Source organism: Stigmatopora argus, chromosome 20, assembly GCF_051989625.1.
Source record: "Stigmatopora argus isolate UIUO_Sarg chromosome 20, RoL_Sarg_1.0, whole genome shotgun sequence".
Lineage (NCBI taxonomy): Eukaryota > Metazoa > Chordata > Actinopteri > Syngnathiformes > Syngnathidae > Stigmatopora > Stigmatopora argus.
The window spans coordinates 3,011,656-3,034,654 of NC_135406.1; the positions used below are offsets into that span (position 1 = coordinate 3,011,656).

The 22,999-nt window shown below is 50.0% G+C and overlaps 2 protein-coding genes across 5 annotated transcripts; both read left to right on the top strand.

Moving 5' to 3' along the window:
• Window positions 1–722: 722 nt before the first annotated feature.
• LOC144066193 (phosphatidylinositol-binding clathrin assembly protein) lies at window positions 723–19,965 on the top strand. 3 transcript variants are annotated; one of them, XM_077589558.1, is made up of 27 exons: window positions 723–865; window positions 2,556–2,671; window positions 3,778–3,894; window positions 5,359–5,559; window positions 6,960–7,188; window positions 7,349–7,425; window positions 7,831–9,116; window positions 9,204–10,092; window positions 12,277–12,419; window positions 13,021–13,096; window positions 13,174–13,276; window positions 13,397–13,490; window positions 13,561–13,672; window positions 13,747–13,853; window positions 14,306–14,347; window positions 15,122–15,207; window positions 15,283–15,406; window positions 15,485–15,597; window positions 15,681–15,745; window positions 16,200–16,310; window positions 17,078–17,212; window positions 17,471–17,501; window positions 17,592–17,736; window positions 17,939–17,962; window positions 18,268–18,327; window positions 18,446–18,547; window positions 18,633–19,965. In XM_077589558.1, exons 8-27 carry the CDS (start codon window positions 9,963–9,965, stop codon window positions 18,645–18,647), a joined length of 1,818 nt encoding a protein of 605 aa, XP_077445684.1. In that variant the 5' UTR covers window positions 723–865; window positions 2,556–2,671; window positions 3,778–3,894; window positions 5,359–5,559; window positions 6,960–7,188; window positions 7,349–7,425; window positions 7,831–9,116; window positions 9,204–9,962; the 3' UTR covers window positions 18,648–19,965. The 3 variants fall into 3 exon arrangements, with proteins under 3 accessions (XP_077445684.1, XP_077445685.1, XP_077445686.1); XM_077589559.1 differs by lacking the exon at window positions 17,939–17,962; XM_077589560.1 differs by lacking the exon at window positions 16,200–16,310.
• Window positions 19,966–20,116: 151 nt separating this feature from the next.
• On the top strand, window positions 20,117–22,786 carry LOC144066195 (cysteine and histidine-rich domain-containing protein 1). Of its 2 annotated transcripts, XM_077589562.1 has the most exons (10): window positions 20,117–20,297; window positions 20,361–20,410; window positions 20,491–20,547; window positions 20,608–20,759; window positions 20,835–20,938; window positions 21,058–21,110; window positions 21,175–21,245; window positions 21,310–21,412; window positions 21,482–21,664; window positions 21,754–22,786. In XM_077589562.1, the coding sequence occupies exons 1-10, from the start codon at window positions 20,234–20,236 to the stop codon at window positions 22,162–22,164; spliced, it is 1,248 nt and encodes a 415-aa protein (XP_077445688.1). In that variant the 5' UTR covers window positions 20,117–20,233; the 3' UTR covers window positions 22,165–22,786. The 2 variants fall into 2 exon arrangements, with proteins under 2 accessions (XP_077445688.1, XP_077445687.1); XM_077589561.1 differs by having other exon boundaries at window positions 20,117–20,410.
• Window positions 22,787–22,999: the final 213 nt, after the last annotated feature.

Consider the following 22,999-nt stretch of genomic DNA (forward strand, 5'->3'; position numbering starts at 1 on the left):
ACAAATTTCCGGGCGAAAAACCAATGGCCAAACTCTTTTTACCGACGAACCGAGGACGACAACCTCGTTTGGGCGGCGCAGTTGAGCCGAGCAAACGTTGCAAAAAGCGCAAACTCGGAAGAAGTGCGGTTTTACTCGCATTTGCTAATTGGGGAGAAAATGCAAATCATCACGTCTGGAAGAAAATAGCACTTTAAAAATCAATGAGCCGCTTGGGTTTGAATCCTGCAAAAGTGAATCAGCATCTCAAACACTCTGACTGGGCCAAAGGCTAAAAAACTTGGCCGCCATTAGCCCGCCCGCCGTTGACCTTCTTGTCTTGTCTTTTTTAAATATAGCAACCGAACCACGGGCATAAATAACCGCAGACGGATTTTGTTCTCCGCAGCGCGTGACGCATCTTCAGGTGAAGTTTGGTTCCACACAGATCATCGCGACACATCACTCACGTCTTTATTTCGGTCTGTGCAAACACGGCCGGCGAGCTCGTTAATCTGGATTTTCTTCCTCCGGCGCTACGATCGATAGTTTTTGTCTCGCGCCCGCGTAGGAATGGAGGCAAAGTACAAATGGGTGATTAATGCGTCAATACTTGTTCCTATTGTTCAAAATCAGTCTTAAATGCAAGTTTTTTTCTAATCCATTTCAGAGTCGAGCACGGAACCGGACGGGACCGCCATCGCCGAAAGGACCGACGCCAAAAGCTCACTCACCTGTAGCTATTTTACAACTCTTTTTAAAGCCCCGCTGGCGTGTGCGAAGGTGTTTATGAGCCTGCGGCGAAGAGAAACGCCGCGGCGAGCCCGGCCGGAGAGGCTTTAAAGTCGAAACGCGGGCGCTGATGAAGAATCGGCAGTCAAAGAAGGCAAGAGCAGCGGCGCGCCATAAATAATCGATGCTAATCACTCTTCTCCAGGGACGTCTGCTGAGTCTTTAATGGCGCTGGTGAACAATGCAAGCACTCTCGGTCTTGTTAAACCCGGCCAACCGCAACGGGGCGCCCTCTTTTTTAGGTGTTTGTCGGTCGCTTGTTTGTCAGCTCATTGGTTGCCATTGACGCCTCCCGCCTAAATGTGGAAAAATGTCAAAAATTTGTTCCCATATTGCTTTTTCCTCTCCCCCTATTTGTGCTGTTAGGCCCCACATACAAAGTAATAACTCTTGCTCATTTAAAAAATCCATTGACTAATTACCGTATTTTCACGACTATATGGCGCAGTGTCAGTAACGAGTGCTATTTCTGTATTTTAAACACACAAAGGACGCATATATATTATATATGAATATCGAACCGCAATAGTGCTGGCTACCAGAAGAAGCCCCAGACTCCTTTTCCGGTTTCCGTTGCGCAGTGACTGCTGGGGTATATAGTTCTTGCACGCTACACCCACACGCTAAAAAGACGTTTTTAAAAAGGCAACGGAAGCAAAACTGAGTTCGGTTGTACTTTATTTAGCCATTTTACAACTTACTCACGTCATCATCACCCACAAGTCCATCAAAGTCCTCATTTTCTGTGTCCGAATGGAACAATTGTCCAAATGAGTTATCGAAAATGCTGATTATACGTTCGTCCAGGCGGCCACAATCCATTCGCAAATAGTAGCTAGCTGGTAGCTAGCGTAACTTTTCCAACGCTGCTTTCCATGCTTCGTCAAGCTGTATTGATGTCGATGTATACAGGCCACAATCCATTGGGTGTATTGACAAGAACTACTACATATCCCAGCAGTCACTGCGCAGTATTTTGTCGGTGTACCCTATCGACTGATTCATTTTATTTTATCGTGATAACAATTTTAGTATTGGTCCATATATAAAGCGCACTGGATTATAAGGCGCCCTGTCTATTTTGGAGAACATTTAAAATTTAAGACTTTTATGTGTGCCTTATAGTCGTGAAAATATGGTACTAATTACTTGCTAGATTTCCTTTTTGACAGATTAAAAAAATGTAAAAAAAAATCTTAAAAAAAAAAAAATCTATTTGTTTAAATTTTAGCATCCGCCAAAACACAAACTAATTCATGGCCATGCTTACAATACACGGAAGTTGCATGAGTATAGCAGGTGCTTGCATGCAATGTGTTATGTAACAAACGGGATATTGCAAATGACAGGACAAAAGCAGAGAGTGTGTGTGTGTGTGATGGAGAAAAACTAATTAGCGCAGCACTTTGAGCATCACGGACACAACCAGAAAGGACTGCCACACACAATCCGAGTCGGCTGACAGAGCAAAAGCGGGCTTTGACACGTCGCTTTATCGCAGACGCCGAAAAAAAAAGAATAATTTGACTGCGCTGGCGGTAAAGCACGCACGAGAGCAAGAGTTTAGACGTCCAATCCGCCCAAACGGAAGCCCTGAAAATGCCATATACACATTAGAAAGTACAGCAAATAAAGCCAATTTTTCCATTTTCCTTTCCAAAGGGGTTAGACATTTAGCGGCGCTAACGGCTTAACAAAGAAGTGACCTGAAAATACACCAAAACTCCTACATGGCAAGTGCCTTAAAAGGATTGTAACGTTGTTTTGCTTTATGTTTGGAATAGAAACCAAAGGGGGAGCTCCATTTTCCTTGGCTTCGTGGATTTGGATGCATGAAAAACAACCCGTCTAAGGAGCGAGCCGGCAGACGATTGGACCTCTTCCCGCAGCCCAATCTCAGGTATTTATAGGAACGGGGAGGCCGTGGCGTGTCAAGCGTGGCCGTCTTATTAGAGCGCTAAAGCGGAATTCAACCCCCAAGAGAGACAAGTGTTGCAATTCGCCATTAACTCGCTGACTGCCAGTCGAGGATAGACGTCTAATCCGTTTGACGTAGCCAATGACTATTTCTATTCCTTCTAAAAAATCGACATGGTGCTTTTATTAAACATTCAAATTCATCCGCGGTCTAATTTTGGAGTCCCGATTGATTCCCTCTCTCCTTTCTCCCCCCCGTGACGCATCATTTCCATTTGGCGTCGGAGGCCCTCCCATTCCTCCTTATCTCTCCCGCCGGAGCCCGAGAGTTGCAGCTGCCGCTTATTAATTTGCAAAAACTCAATTCAAAGTTATCATTATCTCGGCTGGCACAGGCCTAAATATTAATACATCATAAAGAGGCTGCAACCGCCCGGCCTAGCCTCATTTGGATCCATATATATGCGGTCGCTATCCGGGGAGGGGTGCCTTGCGTGGAAGGCTTTTAGGGGGGGGGAGATAAGTATCGAGCTGGGAAGTCATCGTGCGTCATTCAAACGATGGCGGCTGTTCATTAACTCTTCGGCTGACAGACAGACGTCCCATCCATCGGCAGCGGAAGGAGGAAAACGGTCAAGATTGGATGTCATTTACCGGCGAAGGCACTTGGTTGAGCTTGTTGGCTAGCTCAAGCTAATGTCGCTTTCGGTAGCCACCGTCCAATTGTTCAGAGAGCCCAAAATTGTTCAAAAGGGTAAACGACGAGCATGAAATGGACATATTATCGTCAAACCGTGTGCGGTCGATTGGTCGCGGTGTAGAATAGTTTGTATGTACATGCGCTGTCCCTTTAAGAAGCGACGTCAGTCAGGGTCTTAACAAGTTCTCCAAGAAAAAACAATAAAAGTCTGGGAAATTTTGACCTTTTTTAGCCTAATAATGACTAGGGCATTAAGTATGACTAAATAGTAATTCGCAGTTTGTATTTAGGAAATTTGAGCAACGATTTAAATGGTAATTATCACTTACCTTCCGGGCAACCAATCGACCGTGTACCTCGTCAAACTGACTGCATATGTTTTTTCGTAGGAACAGAAGAGGTGATTACATTTGGGGGAGTGAGGTCAAAGGTCACGGCGGGCGGTCCAGAATACCTAGCCTGTTTTTCCACGTCTCTTCGACAAACGGCGGGGGTGCCGTCGCAAGGTGAGTGGAAATCTCCGACCAGACACGCAATTTGGCCTCCTCACCGATAGTAAAACTGTCGGCCGCTTCTAATTACTGTTTGAACGCTTTTCCTTTCCTTGTTGCGAAACGCTAATAGCACGTAATGCCTCATTGACTTTTGGCTAATCAGCTCATACCCACTTTGGAGCCACGGGCCAAGCCGTTTGTTAGTTTAGCCCTGAAATAAGCGGCTCATTTACACCGCTAGCCCTGTCTGAGACCCAAATAAACTGGCACCCCAGAAACCTTCGCTGGTGGGCACGCCTCCATATCTTCAGCATATTTTCCTGCTGAAATGCAAAGCCGAACCGGGAGGGGCCTACGTATTTGACGCGGGAGCCTCGCCGTTTGGCACCGGCCGGCTCGGCGCCAACGATACGGAGTATTATTTTTTTCTCCAGACCAAGCCCAGAGTCTGTTCCGCCTTCGTCCAAGCAGAGGTGGGATCCGTTCGATCTGGTGGTAACGAGGAAAGCGGTGACATCACTGGCAGGGACGTGATGTCACCACCCGTGTCCTTTCCCGTGCCCGAAATAGCTCGCCTTCATCCTTATTGTATGTTCCTCCCGCGCCGCCGGTCTTTAAACGGGAGGGGCGACGGGGGGGGCGCTGCGCTGGGGGTTCAAGGCGGCCACTTCCCGAGCTCTTTGCTAGATTAATTTGCGATGGCTCCGGCCTGCGCCCGCTCGACTGTACGCAGTGAAAGTCACTCAGGGATTAACGGCAGGCAGGAAGCGCGCCCCGCCCCTCCGCCGCCGCTGCCGCCGCCACGCTCGGTTGCTGGCTCGGCAGAAAAAAAGACCACGCCATTTCTCTCTTTCGTTAATTATTGTAATGGGCTTGCCGTCCTTGGGGGAGGGTGGGACGTTCGCGAGCGACCGGAGGTGTCGCAGCACCACCGGGTCGACGGGCTGGACCAATGGCCTCCGTGGGAAAGGCGCGGAACCGAGATTCCGCCTTTTAATTGGCCCGCCGGTCGAGAGCGGGCTGTGCGGGAGCTTCTTGGCTCCCTTTGACAATTGTCCAGTCAGCCAAAAACGCTTGCTTTAAAGCCAAAACGGTGGCGTATTGATTGCCATTTGTTCCGGAAAATGATAGTTAGCTTATAGTTAGCTTTGCGCTAAAGGCTTGAAATAAATCTCTTCCCGCTCAGGTGGTGGTTGTTCTTCTCGTGGACACTGCTTTGAAGCCCAACTCCTCCATTTATCAACCAGCCCCCAGTATTGACTCTGCCCTTTCAATTCATTGTGGACATTATAAGTTAGCGAGTAGAGATCAGTGCAGATTTATTACAAGATGGCGTGTAATAGCACGGTAGTACTTGTGTTTTATTTTATTTTTTTCAATTTTCACCAGTAGTTGGATGAATCAGCAACCAAAAAAACGATGCGGATATGTGTCGGAGCTCTTGAGAAATTCCCCTAATCTCCTTCCATCCGGCAGGCACACCCAGGGGCAAACCAGACCACTTGAGCCCGGCCGGAGGTCAACGGCGGTGCGACGTCCGTAACGGGAAGTTGACAGCTGCTCGTCAGAGCGTAAGAAGCGGCAGTGTGAATCCACAGAGAGGAGATGATGAGGCGGACATCTGCTCTGGCTCCGATCATGCCATCTTGCACCAGAACATCCCTGGAAAAAAAAAAGGTACTGCTTCGACATGCATTTTATTTCCCCTAACAACTTGTAAAAATAGTATGAATAAGGATTGCTAACTTTATTCATCCCGTATTCGAGAAATTGCGTTGTCACAGTAGCAAGAGGGTGAGAATGCAGATATAGGAAAGGCATTTTAGACATAAATAGATAGGTAATAAATAAATACATGAATAAATAAATAAGCGTGGTCAGTTCTGCTCTGTTTGTATCACTCACACTGGCACAATATGTTGCCGCTCTCTCCTCTTAAAAAAAAAACTCCCCAACACCCCCCCGCCCTCGTGCTATTACTCCACCGACACCGCCTTGACCCGTTTTCCCACCATATTCCCAAACCTTTTCACACGTTATTCTTTCTCAGTGCAACAAACACTTGCAACCGCTACCCCGGCCTGAACTACGAATATAACGAGTACCCTCGTTTTTATCTATTTTCAAACACTGGCTAGGCGTCTTTTTTTTCCCTCCACATAACGGGAATCCCCGACGGACTCCTCAGCCATCCAAGTGAAAACAAATGAAGACGTTAGCACGGGTCGGCGAGCCCTCCGCCTCAGAGGATCTCCGTCTCGCCATCTGCTCGTGAGTCACGGTGCGAGTCCAACGTTGCCCCCACCTTCCGAGATATGACCTATCTTCGTCCGTGTCCAAGGAGAGGGCGTTCCTATCCCAATCGCTTCGGGGACGTCTTTATCCCACGCTAGGCTCGAAAACTCCGACGGGGCCTCGCTGTGTGGCCTTTTCAATAATGTAGAAGCAGAGGGGGGGGTGACGACATGTGAGAGGAAATGCTCTCCTAGCACTGTGGGAGCCCCCCTCTTTGACATTTAGCATGTGTGTGTGTTCACTAACGATGCCCAGCACACTCGCGTGTGCCCTTTAGCGGGCTAGCTAGCTAGATTATCCCAAAATTGTCCACCAGTACATTATTTTTTGTCTGGTTGTAGATTTTGGTGGAGCGACACCTGCATTCATTTCATGTTTTTGAGGGTGACGTGGCACAATTGTGACACTTAAGAAGCATTGCGAACAAGGGTGACCCAAGTATACATCGGTCAGAAACATAATGGTCCGTATGATTTGTGTAGCAATCAATGCTCCCCTTCAAAATACACGTTCTCCGTCAAGACTACAGTAACACGAAAGTATGCAAGATTTACAGAAGGCATGGAAATATTGTAGAATGCTGCCCTCCTGTGGCTGCAGTAACGCATTGCTATTCACTTGGAGCAACAATGCCCATACTAATCACCCTTAACTCCAATCCAACTTTAAAGCATTCATGACTCCAGTCAAAAAAACACTAAAGGCAAAAACTGGTTGTTTTTTTATATGTCGTAATAAAAGTTCCTTGTCTTACATCTCTCTCCACATTTTTTAACCACCAGGGGGAGCACGTAGCCGTTTTTCCTCATTGAAAAGCAAGCGTTCCTGCTCTTTGGCACACCCCACCTTTCCAGCAACGTCTCTCTCATCTATTTCTGAACCCATCTTCGTTCCTGAAATCCAAAGGCCGGCTTTCCTTTTCTCCGTTTGCTCCCCCGGAGGACGGTCGGTGAAGAGGAGGATCATGACGCGGTCTCGAAGGTCTCCCGACTTCATCTAAATGGAACTCGGGTCGGTCCCGCTTTTGCTTTTGAATTTGTATTCTTTTTTTTATCGGGATAAGAACGCCTGGCTCGGAGTCACGAGCTCTGTTGTCCGTGACATCGCTCTGCCTTTTTGTGAATGCCGAGTTGATTAATTTTGCTTCCGTGTGTTCTTTCTTCTACGCTAGAATGCAGTCCACCATGAAGACTGATGTTGTCCTTGGGATGTTCCTCAGCCTGTTGTTGTTGCTGCACTCCAGCAAAGGTGAACCGAAACAAACTTGAATCCTTTCAACTTGGAACAATTTGATTGATCATCGCTGCAGAACAAGCTAGCCTAGCCGAGGCCAAAATGAATTCACTCGCCCAAGTGGAAATGTTAGAAAACTATTGTCCTAGGCGCCGATAGGCGTAAAATCCATTTGAAGTGGGAGGGTTGGCAGCGAATGGCAGAAAAAGAAGACCCAAGCGTAATGGCTATTATTATTTTTATTATAACAACTTTTCTCATTTCAAGTAGAGCGAGATCGAAAACGTTCATATTTATTTCTCTGACCGACCGGCACCAGCTGGCTGGCGGACCGCCGTGTTGGTCAATGTGTCATGGGTTCGAGTGCTGGAAACGGTGAGGACAGACAAAACCTTTAACTAATAACTTTGATTTTTGCAGCCCACAAAGCAAGCGAGGAAAGCTTCCAAGTGTCCCTGGTCATGTTTTTGGGCGGCGGGCCGCAGTCCGTCCTCAGCCTGCTACTGCTAGCCGTGACGGTGACGCTGTCGGTGGTCATCTACTTGTGGGTCCTCCGGTACATCTGCATCGGCTGCTGCCAGCCCGTCGCCGTGGGGATCGACCCAGAAGGTCGGACGGAGATGTCGACGGCGCTCGTTTGAGTATTTCGCATGTTAGCCCAATAGCGTTCTCCTGCTTTTCTTGGACTTGGCACTTGAAATAAACCTGCACCCCTGCCGAGTCATGTTTAAAACATTTTTTGTCAGCTAGCCTTGAGCTTTGACGCACGCACGCCATTGTCCGTCGTTATGGTAACGTGCGCCGAAAGAGATCTGATGTTTCCTCCTATAAATGTGGCTTTTTTTTGTTGCATTTAATGACACTTATTTCTTTTCAAATATGACTTGGCCCGCTTCAAATGGACCTGAAAGACCACATAATTGGATAGCCAGCACCCCTTCTCTGCCCCCAGTTGCCAAGGGTTACACAGACTGCCAGCATCCCTGCAGTTGCCATGGCAATTGGGAGATTTTCGCCCTTCCGCCGGAAGATGGCGAAAGATTCCATGTCAGAATTGCCGCTGGGTTTCATTTCCCTGGCCGGGGGGTTTATTCCCGAATGACATCCCATCCTAAAAATGGCTTTTTGCACACCTAGATTTATTAATTGATTCACTCGTTCACTCCAGAGTTTGACTGCAGAATAACTTGGTCACATTTCTCCCCCCAGAAGATAGACCGGTCCAATACGTTCTTGCGGTTCTTTCGTCTGTGTTTTAAATACTCTTTGGCCGCCCTCGTCCGATCCATTAGGACGCTGCCGGCCTCTCCCGGCCATCGTGGTTTGGGTGTCCACGCCCGTCGATGGCAGCGAAATGTGATCATTCAATTGGTGGGATTGCAAGTCGCCCCAATTTTCTATGTTCCTCTCTTGAAGCTTCGTCTTCAGATACCTCTCCATGGGATTGGAGCGGCAGAACATGGTGTTCCGCACAATCCGAAGTCAAATGAGGACACCCACTTTGGATGCCGCCTCTGAAATTGAGCCCCACGCGTCACTGAATGACGTTAATGCAGCGGTGCGTTGTTGTGAGAACGTCTCCGCCGTGCGTCGCTTCCCAATCAATTGCCTTTCAAACGGGCTTGGGTGCTGTCAGCTCTTCCTCGCAAATGCCTTCATGAAACCCTGAAAAATTCTTTTTTTTTCCTCATCCCGAGGATTTACCAGTACGCGCTTTGTTTTGTTTGGATGAAATGGCGGGGGTTGACAAATAAAAAATAAAAAAATAGCTTTCTTTTGTCGTCTGTCCTCAGGTTGAAGAAATTCCCAGGCTGAGATCGGTCCTTGAAGGCGTCTCGGTTGTGAGATCAGCTGATTTTCTACGCTGCCATTTTGTCCGGCGGAGACTGAAGCGGCGGCCGTCCAGACGTGTCTGGAAAGAACTGACGAGGCACGGATCCCCTTTTCAGCCTTACCTTTTTTATCATATCTAACATCCGATCTTCTTCTTTTTTCCCCTCCTCCCCCCCGGACAGAGCTGTCAACCGATGGTTGTGATTTTGACAAGTTCCGGGAATGCCTGACTGGCTTGTGTGGGACTTTTTACGCGGCGAAGAGGAGTGAGTAGTTGACTTGCAGTCCGATGCCCCGCGACAACTGAAAAGCCAGCTGGAAAGGAAAGGAGCAAGTCCAAAAAAAGGGGGCGATTGGTCTGTCGTCGATCGCTCCTTTTCTTCCAAGCGCCGTTGCCACTTCGCTATGTTCGTTGGCGATCGCCGATTTTTTTCCACTGTGAGCCAATCCCACAGCGGGACTCTGGAGGATCACGGCGGAAACATGAGCTAACACAGACTAGCTCGGATCCGCGTCGTAGATTTTAGAAGAATAAGAAGGAGGAGAGGGGGGGAAAAAGCAGAAGAACAATTCAAGAAGAACCTCCGCACGCGTTTGACGCCCAGTTGACAGTCGAGTCACGTTCAAGCGTCCACCTTGTGATCGGATCGTTCGGATCCGTTGCTGTCGGGAGTTTCTGGACTTGAAGTTCGAGAAGACAAGACAAGAGAAGAGAAGTCATGTCTGGCCAATCGATAACCGACCGGATCGCTGCGGCTCAGCACAGCATGACCGGATCGGCGATCAGCAAGGCGGTGTGCAAGGCCACTACGCACGAAGTCAGCGGGCCCAAGAAGAAACACCTCGACTGTGAGTATATGTCTTGTGCTACTTGCTTTAAAAAAACCTAATAATAATAACACCTTGTTTCCTTATTGGCTGCCATTGTCGGAGATATAAGTCCAATCCTCTTCAAATTCAAATCGATTGGACATCTACAAGGGCTCAATTCATTGATAGGATTGTGCCTTCTTGCAAAAAAAAATATTGGAGCCACCCCAAAAAGTTCTATGGTCCAAGTTTTTGAGGAAAATCTGGCACTAAACCCTATTTTTGACCCAACGTCCCTGTTATTGCATCCCCAAAAATGTCCATTAGTTTTTTGTTTCTTTTTTACCAATAGATCATTTTCCTTTTTTTTTCAATTTACAAACCACAGGCCCCAAGAAGAAAGAAAAAAAAATCTCATTTAGCTCCCATTTTAAATTGTAACCCAAAAAAGCATCCTTTGAATCCTTTGTAACTATTTGACTCCATGGTTAATGTTATTAGATCCACACCAAAAAGTACCCTTTGGCAGTCATTATTCCCCCCCCCCCCCAAAAAAACTATGTTGACACTTTGACAAAAATGTTGTATTTGTTTTTACCAAAAGGTCACCATCCGCAATTTTTCAGGATCTTATTTTTGAGCAAATATCTCCTTGTTATTTCTGTTCTCCCATACGGACCCGTCCTGACCTTTGGCGGCCGGCTTAATGATTGCGCGTTATTGATTTCTACCCGAGTGCGACAACCTCCATGTCCGTTGCGTTTGGGCGCAAGGAGCGGTCATCGGTTTGTCCGCGCAGACAAACGCCTCGAGCACTCGCGGGGCGCTGCGGTCGATGTCTGCCGAGCACTGCGTCCCTTTTGAAGGCGTCGCCCCGAGGTAGTTAGTTAGCACGTTGGCGGAGGAGCCTTTAAGGAACGAGCGGCAGGATGTGGTTTTCCTAAAAAGTCAAATGCGGTCAGAGGAAATGAAACCAAGAGGTTAAAGCTGTCCATGCTGTTGCTCACTTTTACTGGCCCTCTTGCACGGACCGAGCGGGAAAGAAAAAACACAAAAAAATCAACCCAAAAACTGTCCGACAGGGAGCCGTGAATGAGCTCACTGGCATATTTGTTTCCCCGCCAGAGGCCTTTTCAACATCAGCCACCAGCAGGAAGTGTGACATTCATGCACCACTTGTGAAACTAAGGAGCATTTCTAAGCCACTTAAGAGTCACCGTTTGCAAAGTCCGGGAAAAGCTAGCATTCGCTATCCGTCCACCTTCGTGGAGCATGAGTTACATCAGCGAACGCTACCGAGGAAGAAAAAAAAACGCTTTTCTTTCTTTGGGGTAGCCGTCTGAAATTTACGGCCCACGGAGCAATATTTAGCAGCCCCCGCGGGCTGTCATGGCCACCGGGACCAATGAAACGAGACTTTGGCGGAGCCACGTTTCCGATGGGCGTCGTCTCGCGAAGACAGGCCGGGCGAATAGCCGTTTCTTGCCGTCGTTTCGTCGCCGTCACCAAAATTTTTGCGACATTCCGAGTGGAGTCTGGTTCCCCCTCCGCCGGCGCACCGTTGCCATGGCGTCCACGTCGGCAGCCGGCTGCTGTTAAGTCAACTCCGCCGGAGATTTATTGATGACGGCGGCGCGTACAAAACATGGCCTTTCTTTTTTTTCTTTTTCTTTCACTTTATTTTTTTTTTATCTCCGCCGGAGCCGAAAACTAGCTGAGTGGTCGCGGGCCAGTTGACGGGAGGGCCATTCCAGCGCTATCCACTCAGAGCAGGGTCTGCCCCTCCCTGGCTGCAGACCAAAGATAGGCCCCGTGTTCACTGTGGCGTGGCGGTCCGACCCGGAAGTATCCGCCGACTTACAAATGTGTCATGTGATTGTTTGGTTAAATCCAGCTCTTCTGTCCCGACCGGGTTTTATTTTTAGCCCCGCGCCCCCTTTGTTTTCCCTTCCTGTGCTCTACCGACATGCACACGGCCATTTCAAAGATCTGACCTCCTCTTGGTAGAGTATCCCAACAGATAGCGGCAAGATGAAATGTGTGCACATATGGGAGAATAAGTCCAAAAAATGCTACAACTCTTTCCGAAAATGAGAAAGGCGGGGGAAAGGGTCTCACGGTTGTCAACTCTGCACTTGACGGCTAACAAATCCATTTGAAATGCAATGCCGAGTACATTTGGATGTCCATGTGACCATTTTGTGTTTTTTTTTTTGCGGCCAGATTTGATCCACTGCACCAACGAGATGAACGTGAACATTCCGCAGCTAGCGGACACCCTGTTCGAGCGGACGGCCAACTCCAGTTGGGTGGTGGTCTTCAAAGCCCTTATCACCACGCACCACATCATGATGTACGGCAACGAGGTGGGGGACGCCGATCCAAAATCGCTACATTTATTCTTGAATAATTCAACAGTAAATACAAATATAGCCTTCTTCAACTGCAATTTATACAGGCTTCAGAAATTAGCTTTGTAAAAAAAATGTCAAACGATCATAAGGTCTAGTTATCCATTTCTGAGGTGACTTTATTTGTGACTCAATAGAAGCAATGTTAAATGATCTGTTTTGTTTTTTGCACCAGCAAACTTCTGCTTCGGTAATATCGCCACCCGCGTCAAAAGCGGCATGGCGCCTTCCGGGTCGGCTCGTTAGCTTTGGACTTAAGTCAAGGCTATAAATACCTTCCAGAGGAATTGCTTCGTCACAGGACGGTGTCAAATGTTTGTTCGAGCGGTGCCATTCCGTGTGACGTTTTTCTGGGTCTGGGAGGAGCTGCGGGGATTTCTTTTTTTTTTTTTTTTTTTTCCCTGTCAAAAGTCCAACGGTAGACGCGCTAACCACTAACCGACACGCCAACTCGTTTTGCGCCAGTCCGGCGATGCCGACAATTTGAAGTCCGAGTGTTCATTTGTAATTCATTCACCTTTAAATGTGCTATCTTTGTGATGTATTTCCCTGCCAGCGTTTCACCCAATACCTGGCCTCCAGAAACACCTTGTTCAACCTCACCAATTTCCTGGATAAGGGAGCCCTGCAAGGTAAACATCTCGCTTGACTTTCCCGGTCAGCCGTAAGCGCCCTTTCCAACGGCGCTTTTCTTGCCACGCCCGCCCAGGTTACGACATGTCGACCTTCATTCGAAGATACAGCCGTTACCTGAACGAAAAGGCCGTTTCCTACAGGCTTGTGGCTGTGGATTTCACCAAAATGAAGCGAGGGTAGCTAGCTCTGGTCAATGCGACCACCCCAACGAATCGATCTCCCCTTCGAAACTCGTTTCCACTCCATTTTTTTCTTTGGTCTCGCTTCCACGCCCCCCAAAAACCACACCTTGGCAGGACCGACGGAGTGATGCGTACCATGAACGCGGAGAAGCTGATCAAGACGCTACCCATCGTTCAGGAGCAGCTGGATGCTCTGCTGGATTTCCAGGTACTTTTTGGGGGGTACACGGTCGATGGCGTTCTTCATCCTGGTCCAACCCCTCCCCCCCTCCCCGCAGGCCAACCCCAACGAACTGACGAACGGCGTCATCAACTCCGCCTTCATGCTGCTCTTCAAGGATTCCATCAGGCTGTTTGCCGCCTACAACGAAGGAGTCATCAACCTTTTGGGTAACACGCCGTCCGTCCATCCTCATGTTTTCTCGCGGTGCGCTTATTTCGTTTTTTCTCTTTTTACTTCTCAGAGAAATACTTTGACATGAAGAAGAGCCAATGCAAAGACGCCCTGGACATCTACAAGAAGTTTCTGTACAGGATGACCAAGTTATCCGAGTTCCTCAAAGTCGCCGAGGTACGCCACGGGCCGCCGCGGCTCCGTTTTTAGCGCCGGGCTTCTCCGAGACAGGCGCGTGACCTCAATCAGACCCGAGTTTTTACTCTTCTAGATATTTCGGCTGCTTGGGAGGGGGCGCCCGCTCGAGTAGGAGGCCCGATGGTGATTGGTTTATTAGCCCTCGCCCGGTGTCATTTTTGAGTCAGTCCGCTTTTCTGTCAGTCCTCGCGGTGTCCGTCTGAGTCCTTTTGATTGCATTTAGTTTTGAAATTTGTATTTATTTTTTATAAATGTGGGATTCATGCTCACACCTTCTTCATCCTCCACCCCGCATCCGTCACTTCCGCCGACCTACGTGTGACGTCACCGATTTTGTCGATCCTCGCTGTGTTTTTGTGTTAGCGCATGCCGTGACAATGCCCGCCACCCGCACTTCCTCTCTTTTTTGATTTGTTTGTTTTCAACCGCAGGAAGTGGGAATAGATCAGGGTGACATCCCCGATCTCTCGCAGGTCAGTATACATCTCACCTCCTCTCTCTTTGTCTCTTTGTCCCTTTTTGTCCTTTTGTCCCTTTCTGTCCATTCACGCAGCCAAAGCTAGCCCTTGATTTTCTCACGCTCCACTCACTCTTTTGGTTTGGAACTTTGGACGCTCACGCCGCCCGCCGTTGACGTGGGGAGGAAGAACCTGGCTTTCTTTCAAATGCCTTACTATCCCCCCTCCCCTCCCTGCTTCCTCCCGGGGTCCTCTTTAGGAAGCGTACTACTGTCTCGCCCGCCGCAATCTGCCCCAAAGACAAAACGCTTCCAGATGCGGCGCGCATTCTTGCGGACGGTGACGTTGCGGTATTTTCACTGCGGAGGAAATGGCTGGATTTCCGCCGAGGACGGAGCGGAGCCGCCTGGCCGCCCGGCCGTCCTCGTTTTCTGACCCGACTCGCCGGTGGAAACGGGACTCGAACGCGTCGAGCCGTCGGCGCTTTCCAAACGGGTCGTTGGCCGTGCGGACGCCTGGTCTTTTTTGAAGCGTGATCCCTTTTGAATTGCCGCGCTCCCAATTGAAAAATGATCGGACGTCTGCTGGTGCCTAAACGAAGACTTGTAGTGAAAATGTGGCAGAAAGCAACTGCATGACTTTTGACCTTTTCCCGCTGCCTTTGGAGCGCTCCTCTGCTAACCTTGTCAATGTTTGCTGCATGTCGCCGCGGCTAACTTTTACCGCCACTGACAAAGAGACCGTCGGATACTAACGCGTGCGTGTCCCTCCTGCCTTTTGTGTCCCAAGGCCCCCAGCAGCCTCCTGGAGGCTCTGGAGCAGCACCTGGCCTCCCTGGAGGGCAAGAAGACCAAGGAGCTGAATGCGGACGCCAGGTAAAGAGAGCCGAGATCAGCGCCGCTCGCTTTCCGCCCTCGCCGCTCAATTTCTGCGCCGCTCTGTTCTGGCAGGGCGTCCACCTTGTCCAGCGCCGTCTCCTGCCTGGCCTTCGCCGACGTGTCCTTCGCCCGCATGGACGAGAAGGAGAAGCGGTTGGCTCTGGAGGAGGAGCAGGCCAGGTTGCAGGCTCTCAAGGTGAGCGCCGATGCCCGCCTCCAAAAAGGCCCTCCGTGGCGCCACTGAGCCAAAATGTCCGCTCACTCGCTTTGGCAAGACCAGCGTTTGAAGGAGATGGGCGCAAAACCCATGGCGTCCGCGATCCCCGGCGACCCATGCGTAGGCGCGCCAACGCCCGAGCTGTTCGGGTCCTCGCTCTCGGCCAACAGGTGAGCTAGAATGGGCTCGCTACCGGCCATTTTGCAGCATTTTTCCTAACCTCCGTGCCCCTTTTGTCGCGCACCCCCAACAGCGACCTGTTTGATCTCCAGCCGGCCTTCGTCCCCGCCGTGTCCTCCGCCGACAGTGCCTGGGCGGGTACGTACGCCGCGGACTTTGACTTGTCGCTCCGCGCCGGCCGTGTCGACCTGAGCCGCCACAAACCGTTGTTGGCAAAATTCTGTTCATTCGCTGCCACCCTCCCACTCCAAACGGATTGGACGTCCATACTAGCGATCACCTTGGGAGTTTCTCAAGGACACCACACGTCGACAAAAGTTGAAAATAGAGGAATGTTCCTCCAGGTCAGGCGGGTTCTAAAAAGTGCTTTCCGTCTATGTATAAAAGTTTGTTTTTTTAGCTATTGATGCACTTAGCACACAATAAAACCGTATCGTATTAGGAGCGAGCTATCGAATGAAATTTGAAGTCTGGTAGGCTTATTGGTCCGAAAGGACCATTAAAGGGTCAGAGTGGAAAGAATGTACATTTAGATTTAGCGCTTTGGGCTCCAAAAGGTAAATAACGGAAGTACACGCGTACCGTCCCTCAGGACCGGAGAGACGGCCTTGGGAACAGAAGGTCCCCGCCATGACTGTAGATTTCGATGCCGCCTTTGGGAATAAAGGCGCTCCTGCTAACAACGGAACGCAGCCAGCAGCCGGTAAAGCCTTCCCCCGCCCACTATCCTCCCGTCCGCCGTCCGGGCCGGAAGCCGAAACCGAAGCCTCCCAGGCTTTGCGGACTTTCCGTTAACTCTTGCCAATTCTGCCTGCTGCAAACTTGGCGGGGGGCTTTGCCAGATGACTCGCTCGCGCGTTCGTATGCCGACTGGACGGCTCGTCCTAGCTCTGTCGCTAACATCGCTGCCTTGGCTCTCGGGGAAAACGTCAGTACTTTCTGTCTGCTCCTTTTAACGCTATTTTCTGTCCTTCCCTTCGAAAGGCGATTTGAACATTTAGTGGCGCACGGCGCCCCTCCTCCTTGACTTCCCCTTCCAATGTGCTTAAGCTAGCACTCTGGATGTCTTGTGTCAGCACCGCTGTCAAAGCTACAAAGCACTTCCCAACTGGATACTAGCGTCCCTCCCCCCTCCCTGTTGGGCTCCCTCCGTGTTTCACGAGGTCAACGTGGTCATCTCGCAGCCTGTTTTGGCAATTTGCACACTTTTTTCCCCCCCGTCCTCCGCCGAGCGTAGGGAAACGGCTCCTGGCTCGTAGCGGCGGTAGGCGAGGCCAAATGATCGCTCTCAAAAAACTTTGAGTCCCACAGCTAATCGATCTCTCAGCCACTGTTTGGATCGTCTTCCGCCTCCAAAGCGAGCACGCCTTCCGTCTCAAATGTTTTGGATCTTCCCCGCGGCCATCTAACCTTTCTCGGCGCGTGTTGACTTAGCATCTCTGGACTAGATAGTTTGTGTTTCCACCGCAGGTTTCGACACCCTGCTGAAACCGACGGTTCCCATCCACGCGGCGGCCCACGCTCTCCCGCCTCAAATGGTCTTCCAGTCCGGAGGAAAGCTGCTGGCAAACGACCTGGACTCCTCCCTGGCCAACCTCGTGGGCAGTGAGTCAAACGAGAAACGTTCAAACTTTTTTCCTGCCGCACCCGTGCCATTTTTCTGTCGCGTGGTTTGGGCCGGCCGGCCGGCAGCGTGCCATTTTTCTGTTATTACCGTGCCGCTCGCTCCGGTGTCAGTGTTTAGAAGGTTTGAAATCCAGCCGGTCGGTATTCATTTGCGCTATGGTTGCAACACGAGCGCTATTTGAAGATAACCGGGGTATCTCCCCTCCCTCCCTCTCTCCCTCCCTCGTCTCTTCTCAGATCTGCAGTTTGGCGGAATCCTGTCGAAAAAGTACGTCCCTTTTTGAGACGTTAGCTGGGAATCCTTTGGAATTTGGAAGACGCGCAACAAAGTGTTTATTTTGCGACTTCCCTCCCGCAGGCCGGAGATGCAGTGGAACCAGCAGGGGGAGAAGAAGCTGACTGGGGGCCACAACTGGCAGAACAAAACCATGTCCACCACCCAGTGGGGCCCGGCCCCCGTGGTTCCGGCGCCCGTGGCCGTGGCCATGCCCGTGCCACACGTGGTACTGTGCTTTTTTTCCCCCTCCATTTCCCGCTCCGTTTTGACCTTGTGTTGTTTTGCTGTGCCTTCCTCTTTTGACTTTTATTTTTCTAACCTCTGTCATGGCTCATTTGTCTTTTGGATTTTCTTCCTTGGCATCTTTGTCTACTCATCTCTTTTTGTCTTTTGTCCCTTTTTTCCTGTTGCACCCCCCCCCCATGCAGAACGGAATGTTTTATGCTAGCTACGTAAGTACCACCAGGCAAACCTCATTCGTGCTACAAAATTCCAGAAACGGGGGGCCAAAAAGCTTCGAAACTACGTCTGGGCATATGGAATGAAAATTTAGCTAGATTTAGCTAGACTAGCATGAATCTTATTTGCTACAATGTTTTTTTTTTAAATGATCCACAGTAAAGAGAACAATTGAATAGAATTTATGACCGGCCTACGCCTATGAGCTAAATTCCCTCGAGGGCAGGCTGGTATTTTGGCATTGTTCTTTTTTTGGGATTGACTAACGGCGAATCCTTTCCTCTCCTTTCCCTCCAAGGCTCCCGCACCCCTGGCTTTCCCCATGACAACGCCGCCGCAAGTGCCTGTGTACGGAATGGTGAGGCTAGCAACCGCATTTTCACGCCCGTCCAGTCCACATTTTAGCAAGTGGCTAGCAAAGGGTTTTTTTGTTTGTTTGTTTTTTAACGGTGGACCGTTCCCACGGTATTTCGTAGGTGCCCCCCCAGGTAGCCGTCATGGCCCCTCAGCCCATGATGTACAACCAGCCCGTCCTCAGAGCCACCAACCCCTTCGCGGCCGCCGTGCCCGGAGCGCAGGTGAGAACGCACGACGACGGCGGCGTCCTCTGGAGCGCTGGAACCTTGGCGTGATGTGTGATCTCTTGCGTCCATCTCCGTTCAGATGCAGTTTATGTAGTCGGTCGGTGGGTGAGGCAGGCAGCCCAGCGCCAAAAAGCCACCAAGAGAGCGAGCGAGTGAGCGGCTATAGGATCCAGCTTGGAGGACGCAAAGACTCGAGAAGCTATTTGCTGCCACATGAGCTTTATTTCACACTGGTGCTATTCCGTCCGTCCGTCCCCTCGCGGCCAATGCGTTTTGGTTTCCTCGCGTGCTGGCGTATGTGGTGATTTATTTTTTATTTTTTCGGTCCGCCAGGAACGGGGGCTGACCGTGCCATCCAATCCATCTTTTTCTTTGTAGCCCGGAGTGTATTTACACCCTGAATTTGACAAAAAAAACACCAGTAAGATGTGGGGAAAAAAACTATTACTGTTCTGGCAAAACTAGAATTTGGATCAGGATGTCAATTCTGTGAAAAAATGGACCCCCAAAGCCTTAAATTCAAGACCCCCGCCACCGAAAACCAAAGTTGACTCTTGGTGAACCCTGGCGGCCCCAAGAAGCGTCGCAAAATCTGCAGCAAGCACTCTCAAATGAAGTTTTTTGTGTAAATGCCGCCGCTCTCCAATGCTTCTCGTTCCAGTCTTGTGTTAGCTAGCGTCGGGTGGAAAGCCGTTGCCGTAGATTTTGATTTTTAAATCACGTTTGGCTTTTTTTCTGTCTTTCTCGCTGTGTCTCGCGCTGTTTCCTCTTGAGCTTTTTGGATTATATTTTGTTTTTTTGCCCTTTTTTTTCGAATGAGTGGATTTTTGGGGGCACTGTAGGTTGCGCTTCCCAAAAAAATGCACCGTTAACCCGTTGGGAAAAAGATGTTAAGCAAATGACGCTGTTCGATGGTGTTTATTTTGAACTTGTTGGCTGCCATTGACGGCGATAGACGTTCAATTGGCCCCCGGGCCTTAGTTTGGGGCCCCTCACTCATGGCCTTGTTTTCCATTCTGCCTCCATCTAACGTTGACTTTGTGTATTGCAGCTTTATGGAACCGGATCATGTGGTGGCCAAATGTGTTGATTCTAACCAGCATTATGTATTTTTTTTAATTTATCCTTTACATTCTTTGTTAATGGAGTGAAATATAGCCCGTGTAATATTGATGCCAATGTACGCCCTCCCGCGCCAATCATCTAATTTCATTTCACATGGCCAAATGCTTTTGGACTTGATCCCTTATCTCTTTCTTTGTACATGATTTCTATTTATTTAATGCAGAGTTCTAATGAAGCACGGAAAGGCAAAATCACAAGCTTTTTTTTTCCCCAGCAGTATCATGGTTTATTCAGAGGATTGTCTTTTTTTTTCTTTTGGGAAGAAATAAATTCATTTATTTCCATGACTAGCCGGGAGCGTCTGGTGGTTTTTCGTGACCACTTTTTGTCCGTCCGTGACTTCCAGGCAAGCGGACTCGAGGCGACAGCTGAAGGAATGTCCCACCCCGCCCACTGGCCCGATGATAAACCTGGACAGCTGGATTGGGTGGGGGGTGGACTTCTATTTCTGTCTTTCTCCCAGCTTGGAAGAAGGCGCTTGGTAGGGAGACCCTCTTTTGGCCCGCCGCCTCGCTCGTGGCTAGTGCCGAAGGTTCTGGAGATTCCGGCGCCGACATGGTTCTGCTGTGCTACAACAAAGGTTGTGGGCAGACGTTCGACGCGGACGACAACGAGGACGGTGAGTGTACATTTGTTCCGTGGAGCGTTGGCCTCACGCCGCGCTTTTGTCTTTTGCCTCAAGGTTCCTGCCTCTTCCATCCCGGGAACCCCATCTTCCACGATGCCCTGAAGGTAAAAGTCGGTGGAACGGTGACCATAAACACGCGTAAACAACGCCCAAAATGCCCGAAACTTCTTGGCTTCTCCGTCAGGGTTGGTCGTGTTGCCGCAAGAGGACCACGGACTTTTCGGAATTTCTCTCCATCCAGGTGAATGCTCTACAAGGGTGGGTATTTTGCAGGTTTTTTTTAAAGACCGTCCCCTTCCAGGGCTGCACCCGTGGGCGCCACAATGGCGAGAAATCGTGCCAACCTCTGCTGCCGGGGGTGTCTTCCGAGAAAGCCGACGGCCAAAAGAGCCCCTCCGACGTCATCTATCGGGGACCCAAGTCTTCCGAGAAGATGCGCAAAGAAAGACCGAGGCGAGTGGGGCCCCTTGAATGGATTTGTCTTGGCGAGTGGCTCTTTTGACGCGGAAATGTGTGGCGCGTACCCAGCTCCGACGAACCCAAGACCAAATTGCCCTTCAAGGTGGCGGCGTCGCTGATGAAGGAACTGGAGAAACTGAACGTGAGGGAGAGGGCCGAAACGGAGAAGAAAGGTAAGATGTTGCCGACGCCTGTCGTCGGGAGTTTTTGGTTTCTTCTACTTGGCTGCTTCCGAAAGCCGACCCGACGAGCGCTCGCGCAAGACTGACCTTGACGTTGGCGTTTTTGCCAGAGAGCCAAGCTGTGGTCCAAGGCACGCGATGCAAGAATTCCGGCTGTAAAACGGTGAGTCGCAGTCGCAGTTGGAGTTCATCTCCGGCACTAAAAGTGCGCTGGATGACGCCCTCAGGTCTACATGGGTCTGGCAACGGAGTCGCAGATCTGCACGCACCACCCCGGCGGCCCGGTCTTCCACGAGGGGTAAGCCTGCTGTGCACGGAAAGTCCTGGCCCCTCGCCCTGCTAGCCGTTGCGCGTCTCCCCAGCTACAAGTACTGGAGCTGCTGCTGCATCAGGACCGCCGACTTCAACGCCTTCCTAGACCAGAAAGGCTGCACTGCTGGGAAACACCGCTGGATCCCCAAGCAGGTAGGACCCGTCCCCCGGAGAATCTCTTGCCCTCCGCCTAAACGCTTGGCTCGGGTCCAACGGGGACAGGATAAGAAAACGGTGGCGTGCCGACACGACTGGCACCAGACGCCCGACGGCGTGGTGGTGACCATCTACGCCAAGAACGCCGACCCCGAGTTGAGCTGCGTGGAGGCCAACGGGGCCGTGGTGACCTGTCACGTCCAGTTCGAGAGCGACAAGATTTTCAAGAGGGACTTCCATCTTTGGGGGGTGCGCCAGATCCGGCCGGCAAACACCACCCGCTTTCGTAATCTCGCCGTTTCTGACGTCGAGCGCGTCTTCCCCCCCGTTCCTCTCAGGCGGTCCACGTCCAAGGGAGCGTCGTCAACGTGGTCCAGTCCAAAGTGGAGATCGCCCTGCGCAAAGCTGACCGGGTGACCTGGGGTAAGCTGGAGGACCCGGACCGCAAGTCCGAGCCCGAGTCCGCCGAGGCCGAGGACGACCCGGAGTGGCGATGTCCCGACTGGGACGACGACGACATTAGCGACTCGGACGAAGAGTGGGCCGGCGACGGGGCGGCGGCGGCCCCCGTGAAGGAGACCAGGGCCGAGGTGGAGCCGGAAGACGTCCACGACGTGAAGAGGAAGGCTGTGGAGCAGGAGGTGAGAGAGGCCGTGGAGGTCAAGCAGCGAGCTGAGGAGGAGAGGGCGGAGCTGAGGAGACAACAGGAAGAAGAGGATGGGGATGAAGAAATGCCAGAGCTGGAGTGATGGGGGGGAAAAAGCGACAACCGAGGAGCGTTTTTTCTGTGTTGAAAAACGCATACAAACGAAAAAAAAATAAACATCTCATTTGAAAGGTGTAATTGATATAATTATCAAAAATTAACAATCCGTGCGTGTTGAAAGCGCGTTGTGTTGACGTCATCAAAAGGCAGCCGGAAGGCGAAAACTAGACCGGAAGAGAGAAGGATGATTTAAATTGTTTGGCGTGCTTTTTGCTTTGTCAATGTTACGAGCGCGTTGGGAAAGCACAAATTACAAAGACATTTAATTTTAATACTTTGGATGCTTTTTATTGTATTTAAACATTGCACTAAGGTATAAATGTCCAACTGCTTGTGTAGTGCTCTCGTCAGCTACGTTACAGTGCTTCAGTCTAGTGGCAATTACGTTGAATTGCGTTCAGTGATCAATTTGCATTCAACCACTTGCTTCAATCTAAAGTCGTGATATTCTTTTATTTACAGAAATATATGTAAAAAATGTGTGTGTAGTAGTTTTGAGTCATTGCATGTAGCAATCATACAGATATACAGCTTTTTTTCAATGCAATGTTGTATTATGAACGAGGTATGTAGTTACATCTTAAAATACCGCCGTCTTGTGGACGATTGCACCATGTAATGAAATTAGCATCCAAATGTTTTTTACAATATAAAGAGCTGTTGTCCTTAGTCGAGTAATGACTTATTCATTTGAAGGGGAAAAAACATCGTTATTAATTATTTTTTTGTTTGAAGGTAAAAAGCCTTACTATATATACAGGGTCGAATTTAATTTTATCTTAATCTGTTTGTTTTTGTCCGAGTAAACCGTGCACATT

Coding starts and splice junctions, on each gene's coding strand:
- LOC144066193 (XM_077589558.1), top strand. CDS start 9,963: ATGTCTGGCCAATCGATAACCGACCGGATCGCTGCGGCTCAGCACAGC. Junction 10,093..12,276: donor CAAGAAGAAACACCTCGACT/GTGAGTATATGT, acceptor TTTTGCGGCCAG/ATTTGATCCACTGCACCAAC. Junction 15,407..15,484: donor CCAGGTTGCAGGCTCTCAAG/GTGAGCGCCGAT, acceptor TCGCTTTGGCAA/GACCAGCGTTTGAAGGAGAT.
- LOC144066195 (XM_077589561.1), top strand. CDS start 20,234: ATGGTTCTGCTGTGCTACAACAAAGGTTGTGGGCAGACGTTCGACGCG. Junction 20,939..21,057: donor GGCCGAAACGGAGAAGAAAG/GTAAGATGTTGC, acceptor CGTTTTTGCCAG/AGAGCCAAGCTGTGGTCCAA. Junction 21,665..21,753: donor GGGACTTCCATCTTTGGGGG/GTGCGCCAGATC, acceptor CGTTCCTCTCAG/GCGGTCCACGTCCAAGGGAG.